The following is a 17,366-nucleotide window of genomic DNA, read 5'->3' as shown; positions in this document are numbered from 1 at the left end:
AGCTGAAGTGGTTTTTGAACTGTAAACCCCTGGAAGGCTGTGGTTGTCAAAAACAGACTTTTACTGCTCAAGTGAAAAGTGTCCTACAATCTATTTATCAAATCACAGTCCACCCTGTAACTCAACAAGGAGAGCAACATGCTTTAGGCAGACACAGTCGACATCCAGGCTGCTGTTCTTAGAAGCGGAAGATGCAACAGGCCATGTCCTGATGCTAAGGAGGCCTGAGGGGAGAGGTGGCTTCTGCTGGAATCCTAAACACACGTTTACCTTGCACACCAGACACAGTCTCCCCAACCCACCTTGATACAGAAGCTCTGCATTTTATAGACATCTACTGTATGTCAAAGTTGCAAACTCAAATCAGCGAGAAGGCAGATACCCCTGCAAGTACTGGATGGTGAAAACAAAAATGGAGAATCACCATCCTGGATCAGCCAGTGCGATGTCTTACTTCTCCAGGTACCTGCTTTTTATAAATCTATCTTATAACACACAGCACAGTGTGTTCTAGGTAGAGGTGTAACACTTGTTTCCCGTGGTGTCATATCCATCTTTACCTTCAATGCCTAGCACAGTTAGTGTGCAGAATGGAAATTCAACAAATGTTGGCTGAATGAATGAATAAATCCTAAATCAGACCACTAGGCTAAAAAGCCAAAGTTAGGGAAAGCTACCCTTAAGTGTGACAAATCTCAGAGGGTAAACACTCATTCAAGAGTGAAAAGAATCAACAGGTGACCGACCTTGATTAAATCTGATTCAAGTTCTAAAATTATTCACCCTGGGTGGCCTGGGCAGGGAAGCAAGGGTGGCTAGGATGGGCATATTTCATTTTCTACTTTGTACATTTCTGATTAACTGAACTTTTTTTTATACTCTGTGTGTGTGTGTGTGTATGCTCAATCAGAAAAAAAAAAATTTCCACTTGGTGGGGGAGGAGTCCATTCAATAAGCCACTAAGAAAAACAGGCGATCCACTTTACAAAATAGCCGGTGAATACAGGTACTGCACAGTTTTACAACTGTTAAAGGGAGAAGCTCAGTGCTCGCCACCGGGGAAGGAAGAGAGGAGAGGGTGGCTCTGAGTTCAGTGCCCCGAGAAGGGGCAGTGAGGCAAGAACCTGGAGAAAAACGGCAGCAGGAAGTGTGATGACCGGACCCTCCACTCCACGACACTGGCCCTCGCGGCTGTGAACCTCTGTGTACAACCACGAGGAACCCAGGGAAAAGGCACCGACGTTCACCTGACCCACGTGGCAGAAAGCTTTTGCTCAGCATTCTTCTCACCTATCAGAAACAGCTGCTTGAATTTCGAGTACGCCGCCTGGATTTCCTGCAGGGACAGGAAGGTGCTTGATAGGTCTTCAGTTTTAACAATTTCATAGGGTGGCCTGTGGATGGTCTTGTAAATTCTAGGTATAAAAAGTAACAAGAGGTTAACAAGATCAGAAGAGCAGGCTCATTTTTCCTGAGCACTGCCTAGGCGCCAGGATCTGTGTGAAGCGCTCCACAGAACCCTCCCTGGCGAGGTGACCACTGCCCGGCTGACTGCCGCTCCCAGTCGGCGGAGGTGGGAACGCAGGGACAAGGAGCAGAGCCAGCTGGCCCAAGGTCACAGTTTATCAACTGGAAGAGCCAGGATTTCAACCGAGGCAATTAAACTCCAAAGTCTACTTCTTTTCTGTTTTTTAATTCATCCACCTTAGGTGGTGGTGTTTTTTTCCCCAAACTTTTTATTTTCAAACATGCAGAAAAGCAGAAAAGAATAACACAGTGACACAGACCTTGACCTAGATGTGACAACTGTAACATCACAGCCATCATGCCACTTCCCCCTAAGTATTTCATGTGCGTCTCTAAAAACAATGCAGCTGACACTCTCCATGATCGCGTTATACCGACTCCTTTCAAATTAAAAACGACCACTCCGAGCTGTGTCCGCTGTGTCCCCAGCACTAAGCGCTTTATCAGTAGGGAAACTGAAACGGACGTACTACCAAGAACTGTTCCCTGCTCCCTGGAAGACAAAAACTGAGCTAGCTGAACGATAACAAAAGGTACAACAGTACTGACCCATCTAAGAAGTTCTTTTGGATTTGTAAAATGCCATCATCCTGTTCTTTGGGCAGTGCTGACATTTTCAAAAGGGCACATCCGTTGGGGCAGGACCAACACCATATCTGCAGAGGGGAATAAAGGTTTTCCAGACGTGATATAAACCATCTAACAGAGGACAGGGAAGCTTAGCACTTGAAATCACATAGGGAATTATATACCTTCAACAGGAAAGAGCTGAATATATTCAACTTTGTTATGCCAACAAATAAATGTGTTATACTCACAATGAAAAAGACTGAAATTAAAAAAAAAAAAGATGGATTTAGTCTTAAAAACAACAACAACAACAACTCTGGTCTAGGTAGTCACACTCAGACTTGCTCACGGTCTAACACACACCTTTTGACGTGGCTTTACCGCTGGGAACCCGGAGGATGATAATAAAAACACCATCACCATCATCATTATTATTAGGATTATCAAGATCAAGGCTGTCGCTGGAGTGAAGCTCATTATGTCAGGATTATACATGAATTAAGTCATTTAATTCTCATAGTCACACTCGGAGACAAGTATGAGTCATATCCCCACTAACAACAAGAAATGGAGGCTTGGAGAGACCGAATACCTTCCCCAAGTTGCACAGAGTGCAGCAGTGACTCAAGCCCGTGCTCTACCTGGATGGCCAAAAGGGGGCAGCTCCCATCATTAGAGAAAGTTCACACTAGAAAGCATGAGAAGTTGGTTATCCAACATACATTGGGAAGAGACTTGTACATGCAAGGCACTGAATTAGGTTGTGAGAGGATGGAAAGAGGGCTAAGATACTGTCTACCTTCAAGGAGCTTATACTCTAAAAAGGGAAATAAATTTGCAAATATAGTAGGAAGTAGAACGTGAAACCCCAGGAGAAGGGAATTCCAATGAACAACAAAGGGAGGGCAGCAGAGGAAGAAATCTGTAAGTGACAGATTCACGTGTTTGGCTATTTTTCCAGATACAGTGGGAGTTTCTTCTGTTTGCTCTGCGGGACAGGAACACAAGGAGATTCGAACTGATCTGGGGGTGAAGTAATCTGCCAGGAGAGCCTGGAATGGAGCAGAGGGGAAGACTGGCTGGGGCAGGAGAGTACGACTGTGGATTCTGTGCCCCATATAAAGGCTTGGTTAAGGGTTCCAGAGTGGCTAAAGCCCAGCCCAGCTCTGCTGACCAAGCCTCCGGGCCCTGGCTCAAAGGTAAACCGGGAGGACTCAGCCGCACAGAGGGGGCACCCTCTTGCCAGTCGCCTGCACCACACAGACCGCACCCCGGTGCGCAGCAGCCGCCCGGGCTGGCGAAGCGCACGAGACCCCGGCGGTACTCTGCACCACGCGCAGGAAGTCAGAGAGAGGAACCGGTTTGGGGTTTCAGGGGAAGACGACGAATCACTGCTGGGTAGGCTGGGTGTCTAGTGCCCACAGGACATTCGTGTGAAGATACTGAGGAGGTGCCCAAGATGACAATTACGACTTAGGAGAGGAAGGCAGGGCTGCAGCGCTGGACACAGGAGCCGCCTGCCAGCTTCAGCGGAAGAGACGCGCGCCCACCCCGGAGCGAGGACAGAGCGACACAGAACGGCTTCAGGAACTGCCAAAAAGAGCATGGCTCTGGAAGATTCCTAACGGGGCAGACGTGTTAGAACCCTGAGACAAATCAAAAGACCCTTTGCTGCCCTCCCTTCCTAAGCCACCGTGCTCAGCCCTCACGCCCAGGCACTCCTGCTCCCTGGTGGGTGCAGCTCCCTCTGAGGGAGGAGGACACTCTCAGCCGTGACCGAGGACAGCTTCTAGGAAGTTAAGTGTCCTTAACTCTTCTTATCTCCTCTTGTGGGATAGAAAGAATCTGCTCTTGGTGACATTCAACCACAGCTCATTTTGGGCTCAACGATAACTGTCCCCTCCCAGCTGAGGCATGAAAGGGCAACTCCCTTACATTCTCTATTTGAAACAGTAAATAGAAAATAAGCAAGATCCTTGGTCAGAGAGAGACTTCTCACAGGAATTTATCAAAAGTCACACGTCTTCTCCTATTGCAATAAGTACAATTTCTGTCTGGGAAAGGGCCACAGGGTTCTTTCTATGAATGACTTGACAACAGACAAGAATCAGTCTGATAATCCTGTTTATTTAAAAAAAAATAAAAGGGAAGGGAGAGATTATTCATTATTTGTTAAATCTTTTTTTTGGTCTTTTCTAACTGAAGTATAGCTGATGTACTACATTATGTAAGTTACAGGTATACAGTATAGTAAGTCACAATTTTTAAAGGTTATACTTACTACAAAATACTGGCTACATTCCCCACAGTGTACAATATATCCTTGTGGCTCATGTTATACCTAATAGCTTGTACGTTACTTGGTACATCTCAAGGTGTCTCTCTTAATAGAGCCAAAAAGCTTTAGGGGAGCCTCTTGGTGACAACTGGAGGCTAGGAGGCAGTATAAGAAAGAAGGAAAGGAACTACTAAGGAGGTAAGAGGACCAAGACAGCACTGTGTTTCCAAAGCCAAGACAGGAATTTAAAAGGCAAAAAAAGGTGGGGTATGCTCAGAGTCCAGAACTACAGTGACTGACGGTGTGGAGAACGGGCCGCCCGGGCTCAGTGACTCTGGGAGGGTCACCAGCAGAGCCGGGGGAGCAGAAGCCCTGCTGCGAGAGGAAAGGGGTAGAGAGGCAAGGAGAGAAATCAGTACACACCTTAAATACATCTGGCAGCACAGGCAAGGAGAACCAGCCATGCTCGACTGGTAAGGAAGGGCTTCTTCAGGTGAGGGAGACCTGAGCACGCCCTCAGGACAGCAGGATCTCCGGAGATACACACGGAAGGGGCAGAGCGACGGAAGCAGGTTCCAGAAAGATCTAGGACAGAGGAGAGCAAGAGCCCAGGCAGAGGTCTGGGTTGGAGATGGAGGGAACAGGAGCACAGAGAGACCACAGAAACAAGAGGAGGAGGGGGGAGGACGCGGAGGGAGGTCTCGTGGCTCGCTCTCCAAGACCCCTTGCAAGTAGGGAAAAGGTGGTCGCTGAGCGTAAGAGAGTTAAGGGTGGGATCACCAGCTTCAAGAGAATTAACAAATGTTTACCTCTCCCGGGGAAGAATGACACAGGAAGCAGGAGGTCACCAACAGGCTGCTGAGCAGAACGGGGCCCAAGTGAGGCAGGGTAACAGCTTTCACAGATCCCATTAAAACGCTCTGCTGTTTGGTTTGAACAATCTACAGCAATGTTCACCAGCCCCAGAGCAAAAAACTACTCAGGACTGGAGTGCAGCAGAGGGTCCAGGAGGCCACAGTCTCTAGAATGGCAGCAAGGGTATGACTGAAATCACGAATCATACAGGTCTTCCCTGAAAAGGAGTAAGTGGAGACAGGAAAGACCAGACTAGGTGAAAAGTCAGGGTGAAAAAGCAGAGAGATACGGAAATGTTCTAGGACTAGTGATAACGGTTGTACAACACTGTGGATATATTCAATGCCACTAGTGGTAAACTGTACGCGATGTATATCGAGAGGTGTGTTCCCTGAGTGAATGTGTAAACTCCGCCTCGTGAAATATTTTTCTACTGTCCATGCATCACAAGCTCCACTATGACTTTTAGGACACATAATTAAGGCCGATCTGATAAAGTCAGAACGTCTTCCTACAGTTTCTATCAAAGTTCTGTTGCTGGCTCCTCAGGACAGACCTTCTCAGGACAGTTTCTACTTCTCAGCCCCGAGGCCTGGCTAGAACAGAGTAGTGCTGGGTGGAGAAGCAGCCTATTCCCACGTGAGTAGACAATTCATCTTGGTTTTTTCCCCACAGAGCATACCCTCCTCTCCTAGATTCACCTATGAAAGGCTGAAGGATGAAAGGCTCATTTTTATTCTTCTAAAACAGCAATTCTCAAAATGTCATCTATAGATCCCATGAGCCCTACAGGTGGCCTGAGAATGATACTGAGATATAATCTGTCTTTTTCACTGTGTTGCCATTTGCACTGATAGTGTTACAGCTGCTGGTGCCTCGGCACCAACCAAGTCACTGCTCCCAAGGGCCCTGGCTGCCCGTGCTCTTCACTGCCACACATCTGCAGGAGAAAACTGTTTCCCTTCAGAACGTCCATAACGGAGAACTAAACGTCATTAATTACACTGATCTTAATCCTTACAGTTTATATCCAATACTAATATCTTTTACATTCTGCGTGATGGAGTGGAAACAAAGCACAGAAGGAAGCGTGTGTCTCAGGGGAAAGCTCCTCTGCGGCTGACTTGAGAGCTGAGCTGTTGTCGTAACTGAAAGAGTGAGTGACACACAAACTATGGGTGTTTGGACTTTGGTCTCTGGCAGACATTCAATCTTAAAAAAGAATGAAGTGAGCCTTTCACTTTAAGGAAAACAGCTGACAATCTGTTGCCAACGACAAAAGTTGAACTTTCAAGCAAAACTCAGAATTTTGGAACACTAGTCTCTTTTTGACTGGACAAACTCCCAATATTTAAAGATTTTCCTGATGAGACAGGGATGATATTAACAAACGTGATTTTTATCTAAGAAGAAATGTCAATATCTGGACGATCTGTATAACCTAGTGAGCTAATATTTTCTAAATGACCAGTGTATTACGTTTCTAAATCACGCACGTTTTAAGATCCATTCAAAGCACAAGAGAGACCAATGGATTTTAATTTAGCAGTGAATGAAAAGTTCACTGATTATGTTCTCAGATTCCTTATAGCAATGAACCTTTATGAGACCACCACTTATCAACTTTTTGGTATACCATCAAGGAACAATATTTTCAATACTATCTGAAAAGGCTATTAAATACTTCTCCCTTTCCCAAATACACACCTGTGTGAGACTGGATTTTCTTCATGTACTTCAACCACACCCCAACATACCACAACAGACTGAATGATGGAAGGAGACAGAAGAATGCAACTGTTTTCTATTTTCAAAAATGTAAAACCGTACTATTCTATTTTCTTGTTCTGGACAATACAGTTATTTTTCATAGAAATATTCATGTTAACATGTAATGAGTTTTTTACTAAAGTAAACATTAAACAATTTTTCAGTTTTAATTTCTAATATGGCAAATATCAACAGGTACAATCACATAAACAAAAACTGTTGAGACCCTCAGTGATTTTTAAGAGTGTAAAGAGTCCCGAGACCAGAAAGTTTGAGAACCGCTGCCCTAAGTCGAAGGCGGCAAACGGGTGGGACGTGAACCAGCTCTGCCCAAAGACATGGTTTTAAACATCTGAATCAGCTGTAAACAGCTGCATACTTTAGGAAGTGGGAAAACGCACACAAAAATCCATCTCTCTGACTTCTCCTGAGAAGTCCGCACACCTGGCAAGATCAGACCCACAGCCCCACGTGGCACAACGGGCTGGCAAGAAGAGCAGCCAGCCCTTCACCCAGGCAGAGGGTCTCTGCTTCACTGCAAGGACCACACTCATTACCTGCCCAGCCTGCAGGCACTTCTGGGCATGTGACTCCTGCTTAGACATCTCACCTCCCATGACAGGAGTGACCTTTCTGGTGAACCAGCCTTGTGCATAGCACAGCATTTATCTGCAATTCTCATTCTGTACTCAATTCCCTGCAGGCTTGGCGACTCCCAACTGCCAATTAGAAGCAGGAATAACTGCCAGAGTCTTGCTTTCTTTGATCGGTGACACACTAAATGTGGCTCCCATCCCAGTCTATTCTGTGAAAATTAAGTAAGCTCTCCATGTCGTCTCCGGGAGGAAACTCAGCCATGCCTATTCAAGACTAATGGTGCAGGCCGAAAGGAATCTTAAACCCTACTACCCCTGCAGGGGTCGGCTCAGCCTCAAAACAGTTTAGGTGTTAAATCAGCCTGGCTTTCAACACCAGACAGGCCTGTAATCCCCCTAAAGCTCTTTAAAGATGTCTCTGCTAAGAACTCCAGTGCGTCTATGAAAACTTTGGAACTCTGTCCCTGGGAGCCTCCTGTTGAAGAGGCTCCTCTAGGGAGGCCCTAAGATATTTTTAGATGGCTCTTGGACTGAGGACAAACTCTTTAACACCAAAGCCAAGGGCTTTAAGTAGCATAATCTGCCAGGATGGGCCGAAGAGCAGCTCATGCTTTTAGGGTTTCCAGAGGCACTTACTGGTATGCCATGACCCTGGAAGCGCCGCACATCCTCCTCGGGAAGAGAGGTGGGGACGACAAAGTACGCTGGCAACCTAGAAGAAAGAGATGTCATCGGTTTTAGTGCTGGAGTTAATTCGTTAAATATGAAAGCTCAACGCCAATGAACACAGGAAGTACAGCAGAGTGCCATGACATGGACCATGTTTCCCTCCTAAGAAGAACCAGCGCAGATGAACCGTCTCTGTTTAAATCAATTAGGAATCTGAGTTCAAATCCTAGCTCTGCCTCTCATTCTGTGTAACCCCAGGTAAGTCATCCCCCCTCTCTGGGTGTGTTTCCTTGTGAATAAAATGAGGGGATTCGAGCATCTTCTATCTAAAAGTATATGAATTCCAAAACTGGGAGGGATCTTTCTCACCATATAGTGACAATAGAAGTACCTGTGTTGATTTGAGTCAGACTAACATGACAACCAGTAATTATGACGACTGCCCAGACATTTTATCAAGTGCTCTGACACAACATTTAACTGCTTACCATATGTCAGATTCTGTTCTAATTACTTAACGTGAATTATTCATTTAATCTTCCCAACAACACTATGAGGTATGGACTATCATTATTCACTCCCATTTTACAGATAAAGAAACAGCACAGCTCTACTAAGGCCCTTCCCAGGTTATACAGTTAGTGCTAGTGGAGCTGGAACCTGGACCCAAGCAGTATGACTTCAGTTTCTACGGAAGAAAATTTAGGTTCTAAAAAATAACAAACCTATTAAGTAGTAGGTTTTCAGAGCTGCAGACACCAAAGATATATAGGGACACCATCTCTTCCTCTAACTAGTAGACACAGGTTTCTGTTAATAAGGCCACCTGAGTTCTATCACTGTGGAGCTTAAACAGCTTTCGCTCAAAAAGCTCAAAATAAAGCCTCATGAGAAAGAAGAAGGTGCCTGTGGTGTAAACACTACAATAGGAACCAGCCGGATGGTGTTTGTATACGTGCCCCATGTTTGAAGTAAGTTTCTTAAGTATTAGGTCATAGGAAAGATGGATTTTCCGCCTTGAGATCAGAATTTGAGTGTGATCAAGTCATTAGATCTAATTGACTCATATGGCACGGAGCAACATTTTAGACATCACCATAGCGATGTGATCACCAAAATCCAGACTGTAGGAAACTATCAGACAAATGGCCTGGTTTCTTCAAATAAATTGCAAGAAAGAGATAACAGTGTGAGAATTTATAGATTAAAAGGTTTAAGAAACCTATCAATTTTCAAGATACCAATCTCACTGAATCTTGATTAATGATAAAACAGATAAAAAGATGAAAAATAAACTGTTTCAAAAATTTATAAAACAATGGGGAAAATCGGAACCCTTGACTGGGTGCTGAATGGTATTAAGAAGTCAAATGTTAAATGTGAAAGCTGTGATAATGCTTTTACAATTATGTTTATAAAGAGTCCCTAATTCTTAGAGATGTAAAACAAATACTTATGAATGAAATGTGATAAGCTCTAGGATTTATTTCAAAATAGATGGGGGTAGGGGTGGGGGTGGAGTAGGTAGAGGCATGGAGACTAGCCATCAGTTAACTATTGAAGCTGGGTGATGGGTAACAGGAATTCATCAAATTCTCTTTTCTTTTATGCTGCTTGAAATTTTCCGTTAAAAAAGAAGAAAAAAACCTTAAAGGTAATTAAAAGGAACAAAGCTCCCATAATATTGTGATGTAAAACCAGGTTTAGGAACCTCTGGTCAAGGTTTAGATACCTCAAACCGTTAAAACAGAATTATTTGGCTCTAGAGGTTTTGAAGTGCTTGGAATGTTTCCCTTCACATCTGCTTGAGTGGGTGGGCTTACTAACCCTTCTTCAGGTGCTGTCACTGAAGCAAAAACCTCTTCACAGACCAGGCTGCCCACTAAAGTCACATAGGAAGCTTTAGAAATTCCCAACGTCCAGGCTCCACCCCAGAACTATTAAATATCGGAGGTGTAAAAGCTCTCCAGGTGTGCAATCAGGATAAAAGCTGTTGTTCTAGAAGCTCCTGCTACTCAAAGTGTACAGCAGCATCACCTGGACACTTAGAAGGAAAGCAGATTCTCAAGCCCAACCCTCACCTACAGAATCAGAATCTGCACTTTCACAGGCTCCCCAGGTGACCGGGCTGCACAGTCAACCGTGAGAAGCACTGCCCTAGCAGGCAGCTTACAGACAGACCACTGCTTCCCACCCCTTACAGGTAAGAGTTGCCCTCGGGCTTTGTTTAAACCAGATTCTCAGCTCCTTCCCCAGAGGCTCATTTGACAAAGCTGGAATGCGGCCACACTGTCTTAAAAAATTTGCATGTCTTCCCCTACTAGTGAGGTTGAATATTTTACAATGTTGTTTGACCAGCTGTTTCTTATAAACAGTCTTTCACCAAAGGGGGAAAAAATGTCAGCACCCAGTGTATTAGCATGTGTACCATGCAGTCACTGAAGAAAGGAGGCTGCACAGAGATGGACAGCTCTGCACCGGTGGGGGGTCTGTCATGTCCCCTCCTGTCCCAGCGAACTGGAGGTGGTTCTACCGAAGCTCTACTGGGAGACTCCCAATGTCTGCAAGCAACTAACCCTCCCTCCTTGGAGAGCACTCATTCTAGTCATTAGGAGGAGTTTTGAATACAAGATAAACAGCCTCTCCAAATATAAGCTGACTTTATTCACGGAAACTTGTATGATCCTCTCAGGCACCACCTCAGTTAGGGTGAGGGAAGCCCCAGAGCAACACCACCACAGCAGCAATGTCTTCCTGTGGCCGTGTCAATTCCTAGGTTCCCCTGTGTTACACACACCCTACAGAGTTGAGGACCTTCCTATACCTGCACAGGGAGGTGGGATGGGGAAAGGCTTTTCAGAGAAGGCAAAGTAGACACTCGGTTTCTTATTCTTATCCAAACTGACTAGGGTCCCCTCTAACCACGGGGTCTTTCGTTAATTTATTCATTCTGTCCCCGATTTATTGAGTAGGTCTCATAAGGCAGGCACTATACTTGGTACTGAGGATATAAAGATGAACACAAATAGTGTCCTTGATTCCCCAGAGCTGATGGGCTGCAGAAACAAACATTAACCAAACGGTGATACAGATAAAAATAAACTCACGATCGGAGGAGGTGCTATGGAGAGAGGCATACAGTGCAACGAAAGCTCTCACAGGAGACCGCACCTAGTCTTGGGGAGACTCCCTAAAAGAGACACCTGAGCAGAGACCTGACCGATGAGATGGAGGTAACTCACTTGTACAAGCAGAAGCAAAAGGAGCATCCGAGACAGGAGACCGCATAGGCAAGGCCCACAGGAGGGGTCAGGGTGGCTGCAGGGGTACACACAAAGCTGGAGAGTTGGGCAGGAGTCACACCATGAAGGGCCTTGTAGGGCCTGTTAGAAGTTTTATCTTCTCTACCATGAACAGCGAAGAGCCACTGAAGCAGCGGGGAGGATGATGAAAAGTGTCCTGGCAAGGCTCACTCAGCCTGCTCCACACGGACGATGGATGCCGGGGGCCAGAGTGGGTGGGGAAGACCATGCGGCAGCTGCCACGGTGGTCCAGGTAAGAAACAAAGCACAGCTTTTCCTGTATCACCCCTGTATCATTCCCATGGGGCAGACAAGCAGGGGTCTGGGGGGGGGGGGAAGGGCGCATGCCTGGGGAGGTTCAGGGGGAGTGTGTTCGGGCTCCATGCTCCCCGCTGACCACTAATTAGGACCCCCTCCACCCCCCTCCACTCCCCTTCTCTACCTGGTACATTTCTGATGCGCTGACACCCATGCAAATAGCAATGAATTTACTCAGCATGTGGCAGGGCCCTGGGAACGCGGATGCCTTCTATCAGTATCACCTCCTAGGAGCAGGGCTTTCTGACCTCCTTCTAACTGAGAGCTAGCTCTTCCTTTCCAAGCTTAGTGACTGGAAGAGGGGAGGAGGAGCAGGGTGGGCGTGGTGAGGGGTGTGATCCGACACTTGCCCTGCAGGCCCCTCCCCCGTCACCCTAGTTTGTGCTATAACAAGAGGGCAACCTTATAAATGTCTGGGACTGAACAAAATCAAAACTGATCTGAAGAGGCCCCTCAGAACCTTGAATACAAAATGTCCTAGAAAAATATGAATTTTTTGAAACTGTTAGCAGGGTGTTGAGGAGTTATGTTCCAAAATGATAAGATTCAAGTTTCCAAAAAAGGATTACACACAGTCATCCTCTAAAAATGTAGGTCAGATCACATCACGTCTCTGCTCAAACTCCTCCGCACTGCACTATAAATTCTGAAAACCTTCCTGCCCGTCAGCACCCAGCGGCCCTCTCCTCCCTGACTGCACCTCCTACCGTCTGTCCCTTGCTCGCTCCTCTCCAGCCCCGGGCACCTTGCGCTTCCTCACACACGTCAGACGAGATTCTACCTCAGGGCCTTTGCCCCTGCTGTTCCCTCTGCCTGACCAACCCTCCTGCCAACACCTCCAGCACACCGCAGTCCCTTGCCAATCTATTTTTCTCCATAGCACTTATTACTTTTTCATACACTAGAATTACTCTTTTATTCTATCACCATTTTCCTCCCTCTAGGACGAAAGCTGCAGGAGGGCAGGGATTTTTAGGCTTTATGTCCAAAAGTTAGGACACTGTCGGCCACATAGGAGGTCCTCAAAAATGTTTACTGAATGAATAAATAAAGTGCTTGATAAAAGGAAAGTAAATACATAATATAAACTCAGAAAGGTCTCTAAGAGTTTTACCTAGATTACAGATATAATCGGGAAGAAAAAGACACAAACTCACTTCTGAATTTTTTTTTTTTTTACACTTCTGAATGTTTTAAGGGACACTTTAAGGGTTTCTTAAAAAAGTACAGTATTGATGTGGAGAAAGGGGAACCATCACACCCCGCTGACGAGAATGTAAAATGGTGCAGTGGCGGGAAAACAGCCTGGCAGTTCCCCACAAGGCTAAAGGCAGAGTTACCTTATGACCCAGCAATTCCACCCTTAGGAATATACCCACGGGAACTGAAAATGCACGTCCATATGAACCCTGCACGCTAATGTTCGTAACAGCCCAAAAGTGAAAACAACCCAAGGTCCACCAACTGATGTGTGGATGAGTGAAATACGGTACACCCACACCATGGAATATTACCCAGCAGTAACACAAGAGTGAAATTCTGATATGTGCTATGACGTGGATGAACCTCGACAACATCCAGTTAAGTGAAAGAAGCCAGGCACAAAGACCACATATTATATATGGCTCCATTTATGTGAAATGCCAAGAACAGACAAATCTACAGAGACAGAAAGCAGATTAGTGATTGTCTAGGGCTGAGGAGTGGGGAGGGGGCGGAATGGGGAATGACTACTAAGGGGCATGGGGTTATTTTGGGGATGATGAAGATGGTCTAAAACTGACTGCGGTGATAGCTGCACAACCCTGTGAATGTACTAAAAACACTGTACACGTCAAATGAGTGAACTGTATGGCATGTGGACTAAATCCCAACAAAGCTGTTCAAAAAGAAAGGCACAACACTGAGAGCTTACCTTTCACAGACTTTATAGCCTTCGTTCACACTCACTGCTTTGTACTTCATGTTGCCTTTGGTCCGCTCCAGCTCCCGACACCAGTCCTCAAGGGTGTCAAACATTAAGGCATGGTTCTTGGGGTCAGTAGCTAACAAAACAAATTGAAAAAGTCGGTAAAATCTCGTCCTGAGGCCCTGGTATTTTAATGGTGTGACAGTGGCTCCTCGGGCCCCAGCTTCCGCCACTAAGCCCATTTCATCCCTGCAGAATGAACTCACTGCTTCATCCTAACCTTGTTCCTTTTTTCTGTCGTTCACCCAAAACTATGAGCAAGGCTCTGTCTTTTTGTTCTGGGAGAAAGGAGCAGTTCTTGTTCCATTCCTTGCAAAAGTAATTCATAGCTCCACTTTCAGTCATCTGACCATGAGATAATTTATAGAACATAAAAAGATCCCGTGAAGCACTAAAAGACAGGCTTGGCACAAATGCTAAAATAATAAGATATTTTTAGCCCTACCAATGCGTGCATAAGACGGCAAACTCATTTGAATGGCATGTCAGATCCCTAAGTGTGAAGCCTCCTTCAATGTGAAGACGCACTGCCAAGAAGAGGAGTCTTCAGTGTGACACCCAGTTTCTGAGGGCTATAAACAAATCACACAGCCATGGTGAGGGTCAGGGCCTGCATGCCAAGGGCTGCGTCATGGTGGCGGGGACTTCTGCCCCAACCCTGCCACCACCTGTTAGGAGGAAGCGCCCAGGAGCACGACTCCTGCAGCCCAGCAGGCGTGTCCTTGGTCCTCTCCCAAGCCACAGCGCTGCTTGGTGGGGGTGACCTGCACCAAAACACAGTCGGGTATTGACACACATCAGTTCGCTCAAGCCTGTGCACATCTTAAAAAAAAACAAGCCTTCTGGGAAAAACAAAGTGTTTAATAAAACTCCCACCTGCTCCTTTTAATAAAACCAGATCATAGTACATAGTACATAGTACAGATGATGATATGGATAACGATAAAAAACAGCAGTTAAGCTTGGATAGCACTTAGTATGCCGGGCACTATTCTGAGCACGTTACACCTAATAACTCAATCCTCACAACCCTACAGTGTAAGTAATATCATTTCCTCCATTTAAAGATGTGGCACGGAAAGGTCAAATAACGTGCCCAAGGTCACAGAGCCAGGCAATGGCAGAAGTGGAATTCAAACCCAGGCAGCAGTAAAGGAAATTTCCATAAAGTAATAAATGCAAATAAATTCCCCACCGGACATGAGTAATAAGGATACGCCAATTCAAGCACAGTAGGTCATTTTCTTAGCAACACAGATGAGGCCTTCGCTAAAATGCCACGTCACAAACATTTAGGACCTTTCAGCCAAAGCACATTTGTGAATTATGAAGCCTGAGAAAAATGAAAGATGCTCAGACTGCAAAGCCACCACCTCTAGAAACCCCTGCTCCATCCAAAACCTAACTGGCCAACTCACACCTGTCAGTTACAAACTTTACTCTTAAAAAAAAAAAAAAAGGAGGTTGGAAGGAGAAGAGAAGGAGGGCAGAATTCAGGCAGAATAGAAGATGCTACATATCCTGGGCTTTCTGTGCATAAACAGCCACCACAAGGTAATGGAACTGCCAGGGTCAGTCAAGGTAAGGGTTTTGGCACACAGATCGACACAAGCTGGGGAACCAAGAAACCATCCTGTGCTGGGTCTAGACCAAGAGTCAGGATATAAGGAAGTGGCAGAGTTCCTAAGAATAGAGTATGATTTTTCAAATGTAGACCCAATAAACGTTTATATAAATTATAGCAATCAACAAAGAAGTCACATTTTGTATATCTCATATTGCAACAAGCTGTTGTCAGCCAGCACCGAGCTAACTGGCACTTCTACATATTGCTACAGTGAAAAGATCATTCACAAAGATGAACTTACTGAATTAAAGCACAAATTTTATGTTCAGCCTGATAGCAGTGCTAAGTATATTTTACGTCAATGTAATTCTCTGTGCATAATCTGTCCTGAATAAGCAGTTACAATCTCAACCCTCATTTAATGACTGCACCCTAGGCGCCATGCATTTAACAATTTATAATCTTCACAACACTTCAAGGGAAGCATTAACACTACTATTTTTTAAATGAGAAAACAGAGGCCCCAAGAGTTAAGTGCCATCCCCAAGATCACAAAGCTACTAGGCAGCTGGACAAGGATTTGAACTCAAGTGGGAGAGACCTGGAAATTCATACCTCTTCTGCTAGATCACCACAGTTCCCAAATGCAACCTGCTCTCTTGGATATCACATCTCTGCACGCGCCAGTCCTGCTGCCTCAAATACTCACTCCTGTGTGCCTATGGGACCCTCCACATCCTCGACCAGCAGCCCAGGCCCAGCCTTCACCCCCCCGACAGCCCTCCCTCCCCCAGCGTGGTCGGTCCCTCCCACCAGAGCACACATCACTCTGACTTGATGCTCGCCTTTCTTTCTTTTTCTTTTTCTCTTTTTTTTTTTCTTTTGGCCTTGCCAGGTGGCTGGCGGGATCCTAGTTCCCCAACCAGGGATTGAACCCCGGGCCCCCTGCGGTGGAAGTGCAGAGTCCTAATGACTGGACCGCAAGGGAATTCCCTGACTTGATGCTCTTAGAGGACAGGGGTTTAGTCCTACTCACATCCCCATATCCCCAGGGTACCGGGCCCATAGCAAGCGTTTGATAAACATTTACCACATGAGCAGGTAGTGACAAAGCAACTCCGCATTCCAGAAAGCATGGTATATGCAGCTAAACCACCCCGCCACTTTCCTGGTGAGAGACACATGGCACACAGAATCAGTAAATAGCAGCTTCACCTTAAGAGTAATGGGCAGACAGGAAGGCAATGTACGACATGGCAAATGTAATTAACACTGCTGCACATTACACACAGGACTTGTGGAAGAGAGTAATTCCTGAGTGGTCACAAGGAGAACAATTTCTTCTACTTCTTCAATATTACATCTACGTGAGAGGATGGAGATGTTCACTAAACTGAACACTGGTCATCATTTCATGATGCATGTAAGTCAAATCATTATGCTGTACACCTTAAACTTACACAGTGCTGTGTCAATCGTATCTCAACAAAACCGGAAGACAAAAATAAAAACACTAATTTGGAATTAAAAAGAAAGAGGGATGCGCAGAGCAACTGAACAGACAGAGGGGAACGACCCAGAGAAGGAAGAAGACAGACATCTGCAGAAATGCTGTACAACCCAACACGTTATTAATAGCTAATTCAGATGACCATGGTTTCGTACTTAAAACATTGCTCTCTTTTTCAGGGAACCGAATGGAAAACATTTGGAATTTTAAGCTTTCTAATCAAACCCGTTTTCTGATGTGCTCTCTGATGTACAACTGTTCCATTCCCCAACCCCCAAATATTTGCTATAAGGCATATTCTGGTTGTTTAAAAACTTTCTAGAATGCAAGACATTTTTTAGGGTCTTATGAAATGAAATCAAGTGTGTTAAAGTGGAAAAAAGAACCCAGGCATAGACAGAGTGATTTTAAACTTGTCTCGATTTTGTTTCTCTA

General features: G+C 45.5%; 1 protein-coding gene across 2 annotated transcripts in view; it reads right to left on the bottom strand.

Moving 5' to 3' along the window:
• MTMR12 (myotubularin related protein 12) overlaps positions 1 to 17,366 on the bottom strand; it is a 64,070-nt gene that overhangs the window by 13,796 nt on the left and 32,908 nt on the right. For both annotated transcript variants that reach the window (XM_057709641.1, XM_057709642.1), the window contains 4 exons: positions 13,801 to 13,930; positions 8,233 to 8,308; positions 2,077 to 2,183; positions 1,291 to 1,415 (listed from right to left, as the gene is read on the bottom strand). In XM_057709641.1, coding sequence (XP_057565624.1) covers positions 1,291 to 1,415; positions 2,077 to 2,183; positions 8,233 to 8,308; positions 13,801 to 13,930 — 438 coding nt within the window. The remainder of the gene's footprint in view (positions 1 to 1,290; positions 1,416 to 2,076; positions 2,184 to 8,232; positions 8,309 to 13,800; positions 13,931 to 17,366) is intronic.

The sequence above is a fragment of the Hippopotamus amphibius genome, chromosome 15 (genome assembly GCF_030028045.1).
Source record: "Hippopotamus amphibius kiboko isolate mHipAmp2 chromosome 15, mHipAmp2.hap2, whole genome shotgun sequence".
Taxonomy (NCBI): Eukaryota; Metazoa; Chordata; class Mammalia; order Artiodactyla; family Hippopotamidae; genus Hippopotamus; species Hippopotamus amphibius.
The sequence above is the reverse complement of the archived record's forward strand: the minus strand, read 5'-3'. Positions and strand labels throughout refer to the sequence as shown.